This window comes from Chiloscyllium punctatum, chromosome 35, assembly GCF_047496795.1.
Source record: "Chiloscyllium punctatum isolate Juve2018m chromosome 35, sChiPun1.3, whole genome shotgun sequence".
Lineage (NCBI taxonomy): Eukaryota > Metazoa > Chordata > Chondrichthyes > Orectolobiformes > Hemiscylliidae > Chiloscyllium > Chiloscyllium punctatum.
The window spans coordinates 14,643,713-14,660,783 of NC_092773.1; the positions used below are offsets into that span (position 1 = coordinate 14,643,713).

General features: G+C 41.0%; 1 protein-coding gene across 2 annotated transcripts in view; it reads right to left on the reverse strand.

The window, feature by feature from the left end:
* The window catches only part of cdca2 (cell division cycle associated 2), a 42,063-nt gene that overhangs the window by 24,064 nt on the left and 928 nt on the right, over positions 1–17,071 (reverse strand). For both annotated transcript variants that reach the window (XM_072554005.1, XM_072554006.1), the window contains 5 exons: positions 16,883–16,952; positions 15,613–15,673; positions 12,613–12,667; positions 9,176–9,520; positions 7,587–7,847 (listed from right to left, as the gene is read on the reverse strand). In XM_072554005.1, coding sequence (XP_072410106.1) covers positions 7,587–7,847; positions 9,176–9,520; positions 12,613–12,667; positions 15,613–15,630 — 679 coding nt within the window. In that variant the 5' untranslated portion in view covers positions 15,631–15,673; positions 16,883–16,952. The remainder of the gene's footprint in view (positions 1–7,586; positions 7,848–9,175; positions 9,521–12,612; positions 12,668–15,612; positions 15,674–16,882; positions 16,953–17,071) is intronic.

The window sequence follows — 17,071 nt, forward strand, 5'->3', positions numbered from 1 at the left end:
GAATCTCTTGTCAAGAGGAAGGTGGCGGCTTGGACATTGGAGAGTTACAAGATAACCAGGAAAGACCGAAAAAAAGAGAGAGCTCAAAAGAGCCAGGATGGGACATGAGAAGTCTTTGGCAAGTAGGATCAAGGAAATCCTAAAGCTTCCTGTAGGTACATCAGGAATAAAAGAATGACGAGAGTAAGATTAGGGCCAGTCAAGGTTGTAGTGCGAAGTTATGCGTGGAGACCAATGAGATAGGAAGAGGTGCTAAATATTTTTCATTCACATTCACACAGGAAAAAGACAATGTTGTCAAGGAGAATACCGAGATTCAGGCTATTAGACTAGACAGGATTGAGGTTCACAAGGGGGTGGTGTTTGCAATTCTGGAAAGTGTGAAAATAGTTTAGTCGTAGTGGACGTGATTTATCATAGGATTCTCTGGGAAGCTAGAGGGGAGATTGCCAAGCCTTTGGCTTTGATCTTTATGTCTTCCTGGTCTATAGGAATAATACCAGAAATGTTGTCCCCTTGTCCAAGAAGGAGAATAGAGATAATCCTTGTAATTACAGACCAGTCAGCCTTACTTCGGTTGTGGATAAAGTGTTAGAAAAGGTTATAAGAGATAGAATTTATAATCATTGAGACAGGAAGTAGTTGATTAGGGATAGTCAACGCGGTTTTGTGAAGGGTAGGTCATGCCTCAAAAACCTTACTGTGGTTTTTGAGAAGGCGGACAAACAGGTGGAGAAGGGGAAAGCAGTTGATTTGGTGCATAGGGATTTCAGTAAGGCGTTTGATAAAGTTCCCACAGTAGGCTACTGCACAAAATATGCAACCATTGGATTGAGGGTGATTTAGCAGTTTAGATCAAAAATTGGCTCGCTGAAAGAAGACAGAAGGTAGTGGTGGATGGGAAATATTCACTCTGGACTAACGCAAGGATCTGTTTTGGGTCCATTGCTCTGACATTTTTATAATTGACTGGATGAGAACGTAGAAGGATGGATTAGGATATTTGCAGATGATACTTTAGGTCGGTAGAGTTGTGGATATTTCCAAAGGATGTTGTAGGTTACATAGGGACTTGGATAAGCTGCAGAGCTGGGCTAAGAGGTGGCAAATCGAGTTTATGTGGAAAAGTGTGAGGTGATTCACTTTGGAAGGAGTCACAGGAATGCAAAGGACTGGGCTAATGGTAAGATCTTTGGTAATATAGATGAGCAGAACGACCTCGGTGTCCATGACCATAGATCCCTGAAAGTTGCCACCCAGGTTGATAGGGTTGTTAAGAAGGCATACAGTGTGTTAGAGGGATCAAGTTTCAGAACCATGAGATCATGCTGCAGCTGTTCAAAACACTGGTGTGGCCTCACTTGGAGTATTGCGTTCAGTTCTGGTCACCGAACTATCAGAAGGATGTGGAAGCTTTGGAAAAGGTTCACATGAGATTTACCAGGATGTTGCCTGGTATAGAGGGAAGGTCTTACAAGAAAAGGCTGAGGGACTTGAGGACTCTCAAACCTTATTGAGCTTTCTTTGAGAAGGTGGATAAACAGGTGGATGACAGTAAAGCAGTTGATTTGGTGTACATGGATTTCAGTAAAGCAGTTGATTTGGTGTACATGGATTTCAGTAAAGCAGTTGATAAGGTTCCCCATGGTGGGCTATTACAGAAAATACAGAGGCATGGGACTGAGAGCGATTTAGCGGTTTGGATCAGAAATTGGCTCGCTGAAAGATGACAGAGGGTGGTGGTGGATGGGAAATGTTCACCCTGCAGTTCAGTTACAAGTGGTGTACCGTAGGGATCTGTTTTGGGGCAACTGCGGTTTGCCATTTTTATAAATGACCTGGATGAGGACGGAGAAAGATGGGTTAGTAAACGTGCAGATACACAAAGGTCAATGGGGTTGTGGACAGTACGGAAGGATGTCGCAGATTACAGAGGGATAAGCTGCAGAGCTGGGCTGACAGGTGGCAAATGGAGTTTAGTGCAGAAAAGTGTGAGGTGATTCGCTTTGGAAGGAGTAACAGAAGTACAGAGTACTGAGCTAATGGCAAGATTCCTGGTAGTGTGGATGAGCAGAGATCTGTGCCCATGTGCATAGATCCCTGAAAGTTACTATGGTTGTTCAGAAGGCGTACAGTATGCCAGCTTTTAAAATCGGTAGAGGGATTGAGTTTCGGAGCCACAAGGTCAAGTTGCAGCTGTACAAAACACTAGTGCTTCCAGTTCTGGTCACTGGAAGGATGTGGAAGCATTGGAAAGGGTGCAGAGGAGATTTACCAGGATGTTGCATGGTATGGAGGAAATGCTGAAAGACTTCAGGCTGTTTTCGTTAGACAGAAGGTTGAAAGGTGACCAAAGGGAGACATACAAGACGACCAGAAGAATGGATAGAATGGGCAGTGAAGGCCTTTGTCCCTCAGATCGTTATGTCAAACATGAAGGGGCAGAGCTTTAAATTGAGGGGTGATAGATAATCGTATAGATATCAGAAGTAGGTTCTTTTATTCAGAGAGTAGTTAGGGCGTGGAACATCCTGCCTGCAACAGTCGTAGACTTGCCAACTTTAAGGGCATTTAAATGGTCAGTGGATAATGGAATAGTGTAGGCTTGATGGGCTTCAGATTGGTTTCACACATTATCACACTGCCGGGTGCCAAAAGGCCTTGTACTGCACTGTAATGCTCTATAATAAATTCCAGGCTCACCACTCTTTGGGTGAACACATGGTCTCCTCATCGCCTTCCTAAATGGTTTCCCAATTTCTCAAACTGTGACCCCTGGTTCTGGATGTATGCACCATCAGGAACCTCCTTCCTGTAAATCGACCCTGTCTCATCCTGTTACAATTTGGCAAGGCTGAGGAGATTCCCCGCTCACTGGTCTGAACTCCAGTGAAAACAATCCTAACCCAGTTAAATCTCTCCTCATACGTCAGTCCTGCTATTCCCAGAATCAGCCTGATGAATCTTTGCTGCACTCCCATGAGAGCAAGAGCAACTTTCCTCAAAAGGCGGCCAAAATGGCACACAAAAACTGATATTCACACAATGGCACACAAAGGCTGTGGCCTCACAATAGCCCTGTATAACTGCAATAACACATCCCTGCTCCTAGACTTGAATTGCTCTGCCTTCTTGACCACCTGGTGTCACCTTCAGCGGATAGTGCACAGGACACCCGGGTCCTGCTGTACACTCCCCTTTCTCAATTTCTCAATGTCCTAAACTACCTTCTTGTTTTGGTAAAAGTGAATAACGTCACATTTATCAAAATTGTACTGCATCTGCTATTGATTTACCCACTCACCAAACTTGTCCAGGTCATTGCTGAAGGATCCTCATCACAGTTCGTCCTCCCACCCACCTTGGGATCATATGCAAACTTTGACATCAAGATGAACACAGGCCCCTCAACTCAATCAATCTGTTCAATTTTATGGAACAAGGGAATGGGAGCAAAGTTAAGCAGGTAGTTACAGTGAAGGATATTTCAAAATATCCCATTAAATCTGAAGACTACAGAGCAGAAATGAAATTCCAACATCAGAACAGACGTAGAATTAAACAAACTAATGGTGGCTAAAGCCAGGTAAGTCCTCTGGTCCTGATGGCTTGCATTCTAACATACTAGAAGTAGCAACAGAGATGGTGGATACTGTACTGGTATCAGAGGATTGCTCAAAAGTGGCAACATTAAACCCATATGCTAAAAAGAATTATGGAATCAATTATTAACAGCATTTAAGAAAATATCAATCTAAAGCAGAAACAGTATGGCTCCAAAGGCAAATTTGGTCTGAGAATTTATTGTATTTCAAGGAAGTGACAACCAGTGTGGATAAAGATGTGTTCTGTTTGGACTTTCTGAAGGTGTTCAAGGACAAGCAGATCGAGATGTAATGGGCAGGAAACAGCAATTGTGAAAGGGCTCTTGTTCAGGGTGGTAGGGAGGGTACCACAGTTATTGGTGGAAAGATTGCACAAGGTTCACAAGACTAAGAGGGAGGAACCGAATGTATTGCAATCAGATTTGCAGACCACACAAAAACAGGTGGAAAGGCCAAGTGGGAGACAAACACTTTACTGAGAAAAGGTGATATGATAATTAAGTGGGCAAAGGATTGCCAGAGTATAATGTGGATGGACTAACTCAAGAAGCCTGTCTGGACTTCTTACTGAACACTACAATAGAGTCACTGGTCATGGCATACACAGGTTACTCCCAGCTTGGGACAGACAGTTCTGCACACCACTTCCTGGGTCTGCTGAATTTAACTTCTATCCAGAAGTGCTCTCATGTACAACTGAACGGCTTTCCCACTATCAAATCACCATGGCAACTAAGTTTATCCGGCTGCTGACACCAACACGCCTGGTCTGACACTCCAGAACACAATTCCTGCGAAAGTTGGATTATTCCACCTGTGCCACCTTTAATTCCAGTTCTGGGTCAGCCATACTTTGCTTTGACAGGAGTATCCTAAAAGGGCCACATGACCTTATCCCTGTGCTGTATATCTGCATGGGTACCAGTGAAACACAACAGCCCTACAATCAGGGTTTAAGATATTTCCCTTGTCAACCTGTTCAAGCTTGATAATACATGCTGTGATGACACAATGGCTTTAAAAGCTGTATTCTGTCCTGGTTTTTTATCACGAAAAGGTTGAGACAGAGGTGAGAGCTGTCTTTATTGGCTTGGAGCAGAACACTTAACAGCTGTGACACCTTGGGTTTTTTTTGGAAGTGAGAGTTGTAGAAGCAGGCTGAATGGGTGGAGTGAGGTGCTCAGAGTACCAAGTTTTAGTCTAGCTTGAAGTAGTTGTTGGGGTTTTGAAGCTGCTACATATTTGTCAAAGCCAAAAGATTGGGTTCTCTTTCTGCTGCCAGAATTGTGTGAGAGACAGTCTCTTTTACTGTGGCTTAGCCAAGGTTGCATCTGAGGGATGTTACTATATGAGAAGAGTTGCTGTTTAGTCATTAGATAATCTGTTGCTGTGTTAAGTTTGTCAATAAAGTTTAAGTTAGACCAATTCCTCCTTGCATTTCTATTTTAACTGGAGATTGACAATACAGTGTATATCCAATTGAATTACATCTGGATCAAGCACCTTACACTTGCCTTTAAATAACAAAACATTAGGATTTGACCATCTTCTTGCTATGCTTGCTTGGGGCGGCACAGTGGTTGAATGGTTAGCACTACTGCCTCAGACCTTCAAGGACCCGGGTTAGAGTTCAGCCTCAGGTGACTGTGCAAACTCCATTGAGACATTCTCCGAGTCTGCATCGGTTTCCTACAGGTGCTCCAGCTTCCCCATCCCCCCCAGAGTCCAAAGAAATGCAGTTTAGGTGAGGTAGGGGAGTAATGAGGTTGGGGAATGTGTCTGGGTGGGATACTCTGAGTGTCACTGTGGACTTGTTGGGCTGAATGGCCTGTTTCCACACTTGAGGGATTCTTAAAAAAAAATTTTGAAGAGCATTTGGTCTAGTCCATTGCAGTACCTCTGGAGCAAGTGAGTCTCTAACCCAGCCTCCACAACCCTGAGCTAGGAACAACACCACTACATTACAACAGTTCTTTCCTATGTCTGCTTTATGATCTTTTTGAGCTAAATGTTTATTCATCTTCTGGTAGCTATGCTGATATTTTTAATCAGCTAGCTCAAACATATTATGATGCATCTGTGAAGTAACTGGGATTCCAACCAGGACCTTCTGACCCAGACATGGGATGCCATGACTTTAAAAACAAGAGCTCTTGTTTTTAAATTAGTAATTTTATTTTACATCAACTTATTCAGACCTATTATGACACACCTCAGGGGCAGGTGGGAATTGAATCCAGGCCTCCATGTCTTGGGGTATAGACACTACCAATGCATCACAAGACGATCTCTTGAGGAGCCCCACAAGGGCTCAGGTAATGAGTTCCAGCTCGGCAGACAAGTAGGCCTCATGGGCCTTGCAGGGTTAGGAAAATGTGAAGGTGGGTACTTTGGAAGGGTGAACAAAAAGAACAGAGTATTAGTTAAAAGGAGAGAAAATTTGCAAAATACTGCAACATCCAGAACTTGGGAGTAATTGCACAGTAAACACAGAAAGCTTACACGCAAGCACAGCAGGGATGTCAATGGAATGCTGTCCTTTATTTCGGGGGGTATGTATCCAAGTAGGACAGTGTTGCTGCAACTGTACAAAAAAGTGCTGGTGAAACCACATCTGCATACTTGGTCCCATTATTTAAGCAAAAATAATAATTTCCTCGGAGGCAGTCACTGAAGATTCATTAGGTTGATTCCTGGTGTGGATAGGCTTGTCTTTAGAGCAAAGGCTAAAAAGCTTGGACTCCAATCACTGGAATTGAAAAAAATGAGGGGGGGATCTCATTAAAACATAATTGGATCAATCAAGGGCTGGACAGCATAAAGGCTGACAGGCAAAGGCTCAGACCAAGGGCATAATCTCTCAATCGAGGCATGTCAACTCAGAACTAAAAGTCAATTCAAACTAAGATGAAAAGGGACTACCTCTCTCACACAGTTGTTGTCTTTGGAACTGCTTTGCACATTGTGTTCTCGGGTGGAGTCCTAGAGTTTACTTAAGGCTAAAAAAAAATTCAATCAGTTGGGAATCAAGGAAAGCACAAAATAATACAAAGAATGGTGGTTTGAAATGGTGGAGCAGGCATCTGTTCCACTTTATGATCTTAGGAAATAATTGTGTGCCATCTCCCAAGAGAACACAGGTTCTTCAGAACTGGAGTGCTTTAGCAAGTCATGACCTTGACTATGCCCTCTCGAATCCCTTGTTCCTTTCGAAAGTGTGGCACTGAATATTGACAGTACTCCATCATAACTTGTTCGCTCTGCAACTCTATGCTGCCAATTACAAAGCCCAGGATCCCAAATGCATTCTTAAACACGTTATGATTGTGTTCTATTGCTGACAACCATTTGTGCATATAAACTCCAAGGTCTCTGTTCAGACACCTGCTTTAAAACTGTATGCTTGATGTGGTGTTCCCCAACTACTTCTAATTGAAAACAATTACCTGACCTTTCTCTGCATCACTTTATGTCTGCCCATTCCACATGCCTGGCTATGACAAATTTCAGCACTGTGCAGTACACGTCTACATTTTGGACCATCGCTAAACTCTGCAATCTGTGTCATCAAAATACATCAACAAATAATTGATTCCCAAAACCAATCCATGGAGCTATTTCCTCAGTCTTTGTCATCACCAACAAACCATACATATGACCACTTAGCCATAAATTTTGTCCAACTAAACAATTTCAGCCACAACATCTCTCAGAACGAGATTCAGCACATCCTCCTCGAACATTATTTTGATTTAATGTTTAAACCCAATGGTTCAATTACCTGCTATTGAAGCCAATTCATTTCCCCTAACTATACAGACAGATTTCCAAAGGCTGACAATATTGGATGAACAAGACCAAGTACCCAAGTTGATTTTTTTGTTCTTGAGATCAGAGAAAGCAGAGCCAAGTGTGGCAATTCAATTAACACCAGTAACAGCCAGACATATGACATTCCACCACTTTGCTCAGTTCCATTACCTGCTGACTTAAGGTTCAATATGTCTGCTCTGTCTCCCAGTTGATTTTCAGTGACCACTGAAAAATGCATTGGAGTGGAGGGTGTTTTTGTACAAATTGAAACCAGAGCAGGGGATTGCACCTTGTCCTGTTTCATCAGATCATCTAATTGTTTATTTGCATTATTTTCTGTTTTCTGCGCAGCAGGCCTGATGCAATCATTCTGTGTTATCCGAAAAGAATCGTTCTTGCCAATGCTCTCACGTGTTTCAACTGTTGGTCCTGCAACACATAAAATAATCAATCAATTTCTAAGAAGGAACGCAACTTTAGACAACATCCAAGTTTGGATCCACAGACTCGCTATGCTTGCTCACAGCTTTGAAGCAGATAAAAGTTTCAACTGCCCTGAATGCACTCGGCTTGGGATGATCAATTTTTCTGCTTTTAAACGTTCTTGCTACTCCTACTGTTAAGTGTGTCAATTTCAGAGAGGACAGGTTTATATTCAACTGTGTCTTAGTTCATTTGGATGTGTTGCTAATTTACTGTGCTGTTGATACATTAACTAACATAGTGGAAGGGTGAGGAAGGACAGAGATGCAAACTGCAAAAAATAAAGAGAAGCAAAATTATTACTTTTTTTAAAAAAAAGATAGCAATGAATTTTCCCATCACTTTGTTTTAATTCATTCTCACACTTTGCACTTTGGGTTACTTGCACCTGTCCATTATGGCACTGTTTTGGAAACAGGTTGGAGTCCACAACGTCCTCATTTAAAATATGGTGTATTCCTGTAGTTTGTTTCACTCAAACTTCAATGTCCACAGGTATGCATGTAGCCATACAGGTTCCTACAGACATTTGACCACAGGAACAAACAATGTACAAAACAGATTGAAGTACAGTACCTTTTGTCTGTACACTTACCCAAAATAGCTTACAAAAAATAACATCACAATAAAATAAATACAGTGCACCAAGGAAATCCATGACATTTTGATCAAAGCTTCAAAATCTTGAAACACAAAGTTAAAAGTACACGGATTCCTCACTATTTAAATGCTTAAGAAAGAAAACTTTGAAAATATAAAGATCTTCACAAAGGGAAAGAAACTAAACACATTTTCTTACAAACCTGTTCAGACATTCGAACACTCCTTTGCAACAGCACTTCAGGAGATTAGAGACACTATCACTGTGCCAAATCATGTTAAAATTACACTCACTTGATCAGGTTTAATGAACCAGGCTCCATCTTGTGGCAACAGCTGCCGCGTGCAAGCAAATTTACCTCTGCCATGCAGTTGAGCCAATAATTTAATTACAAGTGCAAAGTTGGAGCCAAAATAAAAATTCCACTGAGCCTTTAAAAGGAGAGGTCAGGCTCAGAGGTTGTGCAGAGAGACTCAAGCACAGACAAAAACTGGCCCGGATAACAAGAGTGGGAGCAAAAACAGAAACAGAGAAAACATCAGAAAAGCAGGCATTCCAGAGAACAAAAAAATGACAATGTTAAACCAAACACACACTTTCATGAACAGCACTGAAGCGATAAAGTTAACCAAATTAACTCAAAACAGGAACTTAGTATATGCCCACACATTACCTGGAGTTTCTGGACCAACAGGTCTCCAGGGTAAGCCATCAGATTGAATTAAGTCTTCGGACCGGAGGTCTAATTCTAATGACTTTTTGGTCAAATAATCTGAGGCACTTGGACAGGTTGCACGTGATCCTTCAGAAGCAATCGCGAGTTGCCCATTTCGGGGATGACACTTTATTAAATCGCTAACTTTTAACTTTTCCTTTTCTTGTAAATTTAATGGTGAACACAGTACATTATTGGCTTGTAATGGTCTTGCACAAAACTGCTGCCTGGTGCTTTGATGTTGATTTTCAACTGTTGATATCGTTATTTCATGCAAAGGATCATGCCTCAATTTCCTTTTGCCTGTTAATCAGAAACAAAATATTTTTCATGTCACCAACTGCAATCCTAAAATTAGCCCCATTTAAAACAACACAGAACCGTGCAGCTAAAATAAAACTTTTCAGCCATGTCTTTGTAAATCATGTTGCCATTCTGAACTAATCCTATCTGCCTATACTTGGTGCATACCCCCTTACTCTCTACTTGTTCATGTGTCTAAATGACACTTAAATGTTCCTACCCTACCAGTTTGTTCCACCTACCTTGGCAGCACATTCTCGTCATCCATCATCATCTGCATAATAAACTTATCCCTCACATGTCCTTTAAATCTTTACCCTTCTCATTTGACATAAGCCCCCTACTTGACATTTCCAAACTAACAAAAGGAATGTCAACTAGCCACCCTATCCAAGCCACTAAACATTTCACATAGTTCTATCATCGCTCCTCAGCCTTTTTTGGATCATTTGGATTGTATTCACTGGAGCGTCAATCTCTCATTATTGCTAAAGCACTCCAATCCAGGCAACATCCTGGCAAATCTCTTCTGTATCGTCTCTCCAGCCTTCACATTCATTATATATTGTGATGACCAGATGTGCACACAATACATCAAATTTAGCCGAAGATTTTATATTGTTTCAAAATGACTTGTCAACTTTCAAACTTGATGCATCAAGTGAAGACAAGCACACCGTTTGCATTCTTTGACGATTTATCCCTTTGTGTTACCACTTTCAGGAAAGTGTGGACTCTGATTATATTCCATCTGACTTTTGTTCCATGTTTTCCTCTTATATTTCATCTCCTCACTTGCCCAGATTCTACTCCACCTGCTATTTTTCCACCCAACCTTCTGCTGTCTTGTTTTCAAACTTCCTTGCTACCAACAGGTCCGATTTTATCATCAGCAACTGACTGATCAGACCACCCACATTCCAAGTCCTTAATGTATAATACAAGCACCAGCACTGATCCTTGGAGAAAACCAGTGGTGACAGACATCCAAACAGAAAAAAAGCAAAACAGACAGCACAATGACCCTATGTATGAACAATGCCTACACAGCAACTCACCATGGATCCTAAGTGACTTCCATACCTGTCTGCCATGAAGAACCTTATCAAACACTTCAAGAAAGTTCAGATCGAAAACAGTCATTGCCTAACCCACAGTCATCTTCGTCACTTCCTTAAAAAAAAATTCAATCAAGTTTCCAAGATCTCCCCGACAAAAAAAAATGCTGGTTTGCCAACAGGTCTATTCTTTTGTATGTGACAAAATCCTGTCCCTAATCAGCCTCTGCAATAATTTCCCTTCTTAAACGTAAGAAACAACTTGGGCTGTTTCCAGTCAATTGGATTTTTGCATGGGGTTGAAGAGGATTCAAAGATCTCTGTCAGGACCCAAACAATCTCCTGCCTCACATCTCTCAGTATTGTGGCCTAAATCCATCAGCCCTTGTGGACTTGTTGAAGTTAACGTTTAGCAATGCACCCAGAACAACTACCTTCTTCATATCAGCATACTGCAGAACATCAACTATCCTTCCCTCAACTTAGGACCATCCATGTCCTTCTCTTTGGTGAAAACCAATGCAAAGTGCTCATTCAGCACTGCACCCATCTCCTCTGGCTCCATGCATGAATTCCCTTTTATCCCACATAATGCTCTTAATATAATTATGAAACGCCTTGGGAGTCTCCTTCATCTTACTTGCCAAAGATATCTTGGAGACTCTTTTAGCTTTCCTCATTCCTTGTTTGAGCTCTTCCCTACTTCCTTGATTTTCCTTAAGGATATCAGTTTCCTAAACATGAAACAAGCTTTCTTTTTGTCTGAATAAACTTTCAATACCTCTCATCATCCAGGGTTCCTGAATCTCACCATTATTATCCTTCATCTCCACAAGAAGATGCATGCCCTGAACTCTGCTCAATTGGCCTCGAAAAAAAAAAGTGTCCCGCTATCCTCAAACTGCACCCCCATAACCTAATTTCTCCAGTCCCTGCACAGAACTTTAACTCGCCTTCTCCCTGTTAAGCAACCTTACCCAAGAACCAGTCATATCCTTATCCATAACCAGCTTAAACTTTAAATCCAACTCTAACCACGGTTCACAATATACTACCTGCACTGAATCTTCAATCACCTGGCCATAGTCATTCCCCAAGTTCTTGTGTGACCTTTGCCTCATTGCAGTATCTACATAAACTTTCAAAAAACCCTCTTGGAGTCATTTAAAAGACTCTATCCCATTGCAATGCTTGTTCAAGTTTTCGGCTTCTTCAAATGCTCAAGGTCGAACAACCCATGCTTATGTAGAACATTTAAAATCCTAAAATTTGATGAGGTGCCACTGGTGTTGGATTGGGGTGGATGAAGTTAAAAATCACACATCAGGTTATAGACCAACAGGTATATTTGGAAGTACTCGCTTTTGGAGTGCTGCTTAAGTTCCTGCCCCACGAGCTACCTGATGAAGGAGCTAGTATTGTGCAATTTTTAACTTGCTAAAATATACCAAATTTGACACCATGACTGACATGGTGGAAGTTTATATGAATTGAAGGTGGGGTAGAGTCAGGCAAAGTACATTCCTGCTCCCTCAGGTACAGCACATGATTTCCCACACATCCTCCTTGCGTGACTAACTGCAGGTGAGATCCAAAATGGAAACAGACAATTTAGTTATTTTTCTGTACGTAAAACCCACACAACATTAACTTCTCTTTCAAATTAGCACACATCGAGATGACCAATTCCCAGACGTGTTTCCTACTGAAATGTCCATATTGCTGAACTTCAATACTGTGACTACAAGGTATCTTTCTGATAATGGCATCAACATGGAGTCAAAAGTTTCTCCCATCCCAGTTCAATACTGAAGAAACACAGCATCTCAGCAATATCACATTTCAGATAAAAAGAAAATAAATACCTGACCTCCTCCGGAGGCATTTGGCACTATCCTTGCAAACATAATGAAGTAAACTGGCTACATCATCACTGTGATCCAAAATAACCCAATACATTGGACGTTTCACAGAGCACTGTATAAACAAGTTATTAAAATCATTTGGCAATATGGGCAAACTTTTGTACTCTACCAGATGCATTCCTTGTGGCTTTCTTCAGTCGATGACTGTTCGATGAAAGATTCTCCTATGACAGTAATATACATGTGAAAACATACACCAAAACAAACAAACATTCAGAATAAAATTAACCTTATATTTCAATGAATATGGTTGGATTTTATTTATCTCAGGACTGTTACATAACACTTTTGGATCAGGTGGGAGTTGATCTGGTCTTCCTGGTTCATTAGCACAGAACCGTCAATTGTTAGGCTTCCCATGTTTTGCAACCGACCTGTCCAGAGTTGTTCTGGCATACCTTTGAAGCAGGTGACTTTTCAACTGACATGGATTAGTCCAAAAGAAGGACACTACCATTGCATCACAACAGGCCTTGACTAGAGTTTAACTTAGCCTTTCTTCACAAAAAAAAGACAACCACTTCAGTGTTCACACATGTTAAATGACTCCCATTCACCTTTTGAAGAAACTCAATTTTATATTTCCCCCAGGAACCTGGCCAAATATGCCATGGATGCAGTTCGGTAGGATTTGAACCTGGGTCCGCAAGCTCAGAGATAGAGACCATTACCACTGACCCAATGGTTATCTGCTTCGATCCGGAAAGGATGCAAGATGCACAGAAACCAAATGGTCCAGTGGGTTTCACCTGATATTTACTGAACTATAAACCTAGCTTCAGTCACAACTATAGGACTCCATTTGTTGACAAGGCTATTGCAGCAAATTAGTTTGCCTTTGAGAAGTAAAGTTTCTATGGAGCACCGCACAGGACTGGAAATAACTCTTGCCAAAAAAAAAACCAAAATCAAAAATGTCACCCTTAGATAACTATGTGGACGAAGAACATATTTCACCTTGAAGCAGTCTCCAAGATAAAATCAAGGCATAGTACTTCAATATTGACTTTGGGCTTGATCTTTATTGCAGCTCAGAATTTATTCAATTCAGTACTGAATTGAAATCGGATACAATTCAAGCAAAAACCTATTGAGGCAGCTAAGTCAGTGAAATGGCCTGAAATTCACTGTTTGAATTCAAGGGGATTGTTCCTGTTGACACCTTGATTTGCCAAGCAACACTGGCATATCTGAAGTCAACAGTAAACTCACAAAAACATTGCAAGACAGAACCTTTTAAGATTTAAGCAGGAGTGAGTGAGGGGAGAGTTCAACAACTCACAATTATTGTACACCAATAACTGCACTGAAACAAAACTTGATGGACAATACAGAATATGGAATGGGTGGTAACCTCCAAAACAGCCCTGGGTCATTCAAAAAAAAAGAAAAATGGGCTGACAAACCCTGGGCAGCTCATAAGAGGTCATGTGTTTTCAACTGTTTTAGGACTTGAGGAGGATGCAGATTGATCATGAAACTATGACATAATAATAATTCAAAAGTTATCCTAACTCCAAATATATAGTTACGTAATTGCTCCCTCAATTATCTAGCATTCGATTATCCAAATATCGGATTCTCCTGCAAGATCGCAAGGTCCCAATGCTTGCCTAAACTATGTTACCCAGCATTCAAGTAACCAAATGAATAACTCCTTGCCTGTGTCCTCAGATAATCAAGGTTGCTCTGTATTTCTATTGCAAAGATCATTCTGCTTCTGAGCGACTTTAAATTAAAGCAGACCAGCAAAAGTGGCAGTGCTTAATGACCACACTGAATACAACTAACATGTAGTAGGATGACAAGGTCATACAACATTCGTCACAACCACATTCCCAATTCATTTCATTTTAGCACCACAGGAACACAAAGGCCTATCAAACTAAATCTCCCCCTTCCAGTTAAGTACAAAACAATCAGGTTAGTGACTGCACAACTTACAGCAGCACACTTGAGGCCCTTGTGTTCATAGCCAAGCAGGAAACACGCTTCTCACCAAATGTCATGTCTCACCAACCTTTCTCTCTTTTTAGCATCTCACATTCACTGCACCTGGCCCAGTCTTGGTCATCATCTGACAGCTCACTCTCCATTACCCACTTGTTTCTCCTCTCCCAAGGTTTGCATATCACAACTCAGATACCATAGGCAAGTCAGCAGAAAGCAATTGCCTCTGTTTAGTGCCAAGAACCAGTGATTGCATCATCCACCCTGCCCTCTGAGGAGGCTGTTACAGACAAGGGACAAAACGGAGGTCTCGAGGTGCAGTGACAATCTTCCTGCTTGGTTCAAATCTCACCTGCTTTCGAAAAGTGTACAAATGACATTACTGAATACAACTCCAAACCTTATACCCATGGTCAATTAAATCACAAAAGTAGGATTTAACCAGAAGCTACCTGTCAGGAGCATAACTAATGCTTGTTACATGTTTTCCAAATCAAAGTAATTTTCATTGAACACACGTTCAGTCAGCATAAGAACTTTAAAGAACATATTAGAAATAGATATTAGAAAAGAACATATTAGAAAAAAGAATAGATGCAACTGCTCGTACAACATTTTCTAATTTGAGTGCAAACAGATTTTCAGGTGCTCTTGTCGTGTCTCGCAAAAGAAGTAACATGGTAATTGCCCCTGCACAACTTCGATGTATTGCTTCTGTTGGAACTGACTCTTAGTGAAGCGATGCAGTGGCAAGTTACTGAGCATTATGAACAGGATCGGACTGTTTGACAAGTGAAAAAAATATCAAAGCCAAGCTAAAACGTTAATTAAAAGCCTAACTGGGTATCACTTTCACCTTTTTATAAACCTTTTCAAAAAGCGGTCAAAGATCAAATTATTTATCGCTCACAGGCCATTGTGTCATAAACCTATCAGAAAATCTCATCAACTGCCTTGGCTGAAATAGTTGGCTCACCAAGCACAAGTATTTGGTTTTATACCAGCTCTTATTGCTCTCTCTGTTACAGTTAAATGCTGGGAATCATATGTGAAGCAATCCATTTCACTGAATATGGTTTCATACTATGACTGTTGCGTAGCTATTACATCTCAAATCTTATTCAGAAGAAAGAACCATTGCCAGTATTAAATGACATACTTGTGTTTTTGCATCCATGGCAAACCCTGAAGTGAAGGCTTCTAAATCTTGGTTCTCAACTCTGTGGATGAAGTACACAGAGTTATTAGTCAAAATCAGGAAAGTACAATCACGAACCTGAATTCCACAACAAAAGGACACCTTTTTGAATTATCTGAAAGTTGTTGCGTTCCACAAAAAGACCCCATCAATACAGGCATTTCAATGATTCAGAAGTAATGACTCTAGATCCTTTTTAAATCTTGTCAACTCACCTTAAACTTATGTCATCTAGTGTTGGACTCCACTACCCCAGGGAAAAGACCTTGCCTATTTAAACTTTCCATGCCTTACAAGTTTCACAACATATTCGATACTATGGCTATAAGAGGTGAACACAACACCTTATGCTTACTACTAAACTAAGAAAGATTAGGGTCCAGATTACACTCTTAACATACTTTACAAGAGTTTGATGTGCCCATAACACAAGCAATCATGCATCATTTGTTGAAAATTTATGAACCTTCCAAATAATGGTTTTGACTCAAATGCAGAGACAAACGAATGCCGATAACTTCTGATCAAACTTGAACACCCATTATTACCCATATTTGCCTCGAGTTCTAAAAACAAACACTCATTTTTGATATATAAAAATGAATTACAGTTACAGTTGGGACTGTCAACAGCAATCAATGCATTGGCCATTAATGCCCTCTGAAACATTCGCCCAATCTAAAAGAACCACCAGCGGACAACTGTTCCACCCAAGATCACTAACCTTTTAATGTGGCAAACTGGTATCAAGGGTAAAATTTGCAACTGATACAATTGATTGGAGATTTATTTCATCTTCATTAACAGGACAGAGACATCTTTGGCCAAACCAGCATTTAATGCCCACAGCTAACTGCAAGAGCCATCAACAATGCAGTGAGACTGCAGTCACATATAGACCAGACCACCTTCCACAAAAAAGAAGCGAATCAGAGCTTTTTTTTCTGAAATGGATTATGGCTTCATGTCTTTGGAATTCTTGATTTTTAAACCGGATTCAAATTCATTTCAGATTCGAACCCAGGTCCCCGAGAACATGACCTGGGTCAGTGGATCAATCATCTGACGATGCTATCAGTCGGTCATTGCCTTCCCTTAATTCATACTCCAGAAGCTGATGCATCAAGTAACATAACTTCAACCTCAGCGAGGACCTTTAAACCATTTGGTGATACATGTGGTTTCTTCCTGTGTTTCACAATCTGATGAGACAGAAAATACCAGGACTTACCAACACAGGCTTGAAACTTCAACCAGGCACTCAGCGATCAAAACAAACATCTGGATAAATTCAGCAGCGTCTATCAAGAGAAACAAAATCAAGGTTGAACATGACGACTTCCAGCATCACTCTTGCAGGGAACCATCACCATCGGAACACTGAACAAACTCGGAGGAAAACAGCTTCATTGTGAAACGA